Source organism: Geospiza fortis, unplaced genomic scaffold, assembly GCF_000277835.1.
Source record: "Geospiza fortis unplaced genomic scaffold, GeoFor_1.0 scaffold489, whole genome shotgun sequence".
Classification (NCBI taxonomy): domain Eukaryota; kingdom Metazoa; phylum Chordata; class Aves; order Passeriformes; family Thraupidae; genus Geospiza; species Geospiza fortis.
The window spans coordinates 32,836-36,978 of record NW_005054710.1 but is presented as its reverse complement, the minus strand read 5'-3'; the positions used below and the strand labels follow the sequence as shown (position 1 = coordinate 36,978).

The 4,143-nt window shown below is 58.4% G+C and overlaps 1 protein-coding gene across 1 annotated transcript in view; it reads left to right on the top strand.

Annotated features, from left to right (window-relative positions):
- The window catches only part of LOC102043439 (trichohyalin-like), a 9,465-nt gene extending 9,146 nt beyond the window's left edge, over positions 1-319 (top strand). Inside the window, exon 6 of the mRNA XM_031065229.1 lies at positions 5-319. Coding sequence (XP_030921089.1) covers positions 5-319 — 315 coding nt within the window. The remainder of the gene's footprint in view (positions 1-4) is intronic.
- The last annotated feature ends 3,824 nt before the right edge of the window (positions 320-4,143 follow it).

Here is a 4,143-nt window from a genome sequence, read left to right as displayed (position 1 = left end):
GCAGGACCTGCCCCAGGGTGAGGAGCCCCAGAAGGTCCCGCGGGAGCCCCGGCCCGGCTGCGCCCGGAGAGAGCGCGAGGGCGGCGAGGCCAAGAGCGGCGCTGGCCCGGAGCGCCGGGATGCGGAGCGCAGAGAGCCCGGAGAGCCCCGCGGGCAGGGAGCCCGGGAGGGCGAGGCGGCTCCTGGGCAGGAGCCCAGCAAGAGGAGCCCCCGGGAAGCCGAAAATCCCCGGGTCTCTCGGGAAGGGGGCGCCAAGCAGGGCCAGGAGCCCCCGCAGGAGACCCCGAGCCGCCCCAGGGATGAATCCAAGGCGTCCTGAGGGGAATCTGCCCCTCCCTGGAGCCTCTCCGGGTCCTTTTGAGGGTCACTCGTGCCCCCCGTTGCCAGCTGGGGATGTGATGGCCCAGCAGTGATGGACTCGAAAGGATCCCGGGGTTTCCCTGCAATGAATCCCCAGCAGGAAGGGAGATCTCCCCGGATCCGGAGTTTCTGCCTCCCTGCCGGGTGTGTCCCTCGGTATTTAATCACTTTTTCTGCTCTAATTGGAGTCCTTGGGTCCCTCTGTCCTCTTTTGCACCCTGGGGTGTCACTTCAGGTTCCTCCAGCCCTGGGGCTGTTCTCGGCTTCTGCCGTTAAACTCCAAAAAAATTCCTGATTTTGGGGGCCTGGAAATCCTCAAGGCTGGGGGAAAAAACAATCACCTTTTTAGCCTCAATTCCAGCAGAATTCCAGCTCCAGGCCCGGGGGTTTGGAGCCACAGGGTGCTGGTGGTGGGTGGGGGATTCTCCTTCTCCTCCTTTTCCTTTTCCTTCCTTTTTATCGCATGGAAAATGGGAATAAACGGCTGATTCCTGCAGAGGCTCCGAGCGTCACCTTCCCGAGGGCTGGGAGGGCTGGGAGGGGGGCCCAGTTCGGGATCAGGCATTCCCAGTTTGGGATCACACATTCCCAGTTTGGAATCACACATTCCCAGTTGGGATTGGGAATTCCCAGTTCAGATCACACATTCCCAGTTTGGATCAGGCATTCCCAGTTGGGATCTCACATTCCCAGTTCAGATCACACATTCCCAGTTTGGGTCAGGCATTCCCAGTTCGGGATCACACATTCCCAGTTCGGGATCAGGCATTCCCAGTTCGGATCACACATTCCCAGTTCGGATCACACATTCCCAGTTCAGATCACACATTCCCAGTTTGGGTCAGGCATTCCCAGTTCGGATCACACATTCCCAGTTCGGGATCACACATTCCCAGTTTGGGATCAGGCATTCCCAGTTCGGATCACACATTCCCAGTTCGGATCACACATTCCCAGTTCAGCCCCCAAACTCCTCCTGATCCCCAATCCCACCCATTCCCCATTCCCGTGTCCTGCTCCAGAGCCAGGGGCTCTCCCAAGGCTCTGTCCCCGCACTTTCCCCAGCTGACAGGGACAGGACAGGACAGGGACAGGGACAGGGACAGTGACACAGCTCGGTGACAACGCCAGGAACAGGAACAGTGCCCCAGATCGGGGACAACGCCAGGGGCAGTGACGCAGCTGCCAGCCCGTGGTGACAATGCCGGGGGCAGTGACGCAGCTGCCAGCCCTTGGTGGCAGTGCCAGGGCCAGTGCCAGCCCGTGGTGGCAGTGCCAGGGACAGTGCCACAGCTGGGTGACAATGCCAGGGGCAGGGACAGTAACACTGACAGAGCTCATTGATGGGGACAGGGACAGTGACACAGATCGGTGACAACGCCAGGGGCAGTGACGCAGCTGCCAGCCCGTGGTGACAATGCCGGGGACAGTGACACAGCTGCCAGCCCTTGGTGGCAGTGCCAGGGCCAGTGCCACAGCTGGGTGACAATGCTAGGGGCAGGGACAGTAACACTGACAGAGCTCATTGATGGGGACAGGGACAGTGACACAGCTCGGTGACAACGCCAGGGGCAGTGACGCAGCTGCCAGCCCTTGGTGGCAGTGCCAGGGCCAGTGCCACAGCTGGGTGACAATGCTAGGGGCAGGGACAGTAACACTGACAGAGCTCATTGATGGGGACAGGGACAGTGACACAGCTCGGTGACAACGCCAGGGGCAGTGACGCAGCTGCCAGCCTTTTGTGGCAGTGCCAGGGACAGTGCCACAGCTGGGTGACAATGACAGGGACAGGGACAGTGACACTGGCAGGGCTGGGTGGCAATGCCAGAGACAGGAACAGGAACAGGAACAGTGACACCGGCAGGGCTCAGTGATGGGGACAGGGACAGTGACACAGCTCGGTGACAACGCCAGGGGCAGTGACGCAGCTGCCAGCCCTTGGTGGCAGTGCCAGGGCCAGTGCCAGCCCGTGCAGCCCGTGGTGACAATGCCGGGGACAGTGACACAGCTGCCAGCCCTTGGTGGCAGTGCCGGGGACAGTGACACAGCCATGTGGCCGCGCAGATGGCGGCGTCTCCATCCCGCAGCCCCCGGGAGTGGAATGTCCCAGATCGCCGGGCCTGGCCCTGGCACGGGGAAATGTCACCTCCCCTCACCCCGCGATGTCACCGGGGGGTTCCGGGCGGGAGGGAAAACCCAAAGGGCGATCCCAGCTCGGGAAAATTCCCTTTGGGAAAGGCGGATTGGGGGGAAATCCCGATATTCGGGAAAAACGGGAGTCTGGGGGCAGGAAATGGAGGGGAAAGGGAAAATCTCCCGAGTCCCAGATCAGAATTCCCGGGATCCCAAATCTCATCCCAATCCCTGGTTTTTAACCCCTCTCTGCTCCAGGCTCCCCCCGGAAGATTTTAGGGAATTTTTCCCCTTTTTTCCTTCTCCAGCCTCCCCCTGAATATTTTGGGATTTTTCCTGTTTCCTGCTCCATGCTCTCCCAGATTATTTTAGGGAATTTTTCCCCCTTTTTTCCTTCTCCAGCCTTCCCCTGAATATTTTGGGATTTTCCCTTTTCCTGCCCCAGGCTCTCCGAGAAGATTTTAGGGAATTTTTCCCCCTTTTTTCCTTCTCCAGCCTCCCCTTGAATATTTCGGGATTTTTCCTGTTTCCTGTTCCAGGCTCTCCCAGAAGATTTTAGGGAATTTCCCCCTTTTTTCCTTCTCCAGCCTCCCCTTGAATATTTCGGGATTTTTCCTGTTTCCTGTTCCAGGCTCTCCCAGAAGATTTTTGAGGAAATTTCCCCCTTTTATTCCTCAACCTCCCCCGTTAAGATTTTTAGGATTCTTCCCTCCCATGCCCGAGGACGACTCCAGGGATATCCCAAGGAGCGAACCGGGATGGAGCAGGATTCGGGAATGCCCGCAAAGCCCCGGACCGGGCCGGGCACATTCCAGGGCCGCGGGAGGAGCCGCTGGAACGGGAATTGCCCAACGCGCCCGGGGCTGACTCAGCCCGGGCGGGGCTCCCGAACCTTCCCCGAGCTCCTTTTTCCCCGATCCTACAACTGCAAACCGGAGCGGAGCCGCCGCCTGTCCCAGCCATGGTGAGGAATTCCCGGCAATTCGGGCGGGAAATGGATCCCGAGCAGGGAGGGGGAAAAAAGGAGATTTTCCGGCAAAACGCCCCAAAATCGGAGTGGGAGGGGATAGGGCGTGGTGCCAAGGGGAGGGAGGAAGAGGGGGAAGAAACGGAAAAAAAGGGGGGAAAAAGGGGGAAAAGAGGGGGGGAACAGGTAAAAGGATAGGGCGTGGTGCCAAGGGGAGGGAGGAAGAGGGGGAAGAAACGGAAAAAAAGGGGGGAAAAAGGGGGAAAAGAGGGGGGGAAAACAGGTAAAAAAATTAGCAGAAAGTGGGGGGAGAACGGGGGGAAAAACCAGGGGAGAAACCGGGAGGAAAATGGGAAAAACCAGGGAAAAACAGGAAAAACTCGGGAGAAAACGGGAAAATGGAGAAAAACGGGGGAAATGGGTGAAAAACAGGGAAAAACCCAGGGTGGGGTGAGAAGAAACGGAAAAAATGGGGGAAAATAGGGGGAAAAGGGGAAAAATAGGGGCAGAAACAGGTAAAAATGGGGCGGAAAATGGGGGAGGGGAAACCAGGGTAGAAACCGGGAGGAAAATGAGAAAAAGTAGAGAAAAACAGGGAAAAAAACGGGGGAAAACAGTGTAAAAATGGAGAAAAACGGGAGAAATGGGTGAAAAACAGGGTGGGGTGGGGAGAAATGGGGGGC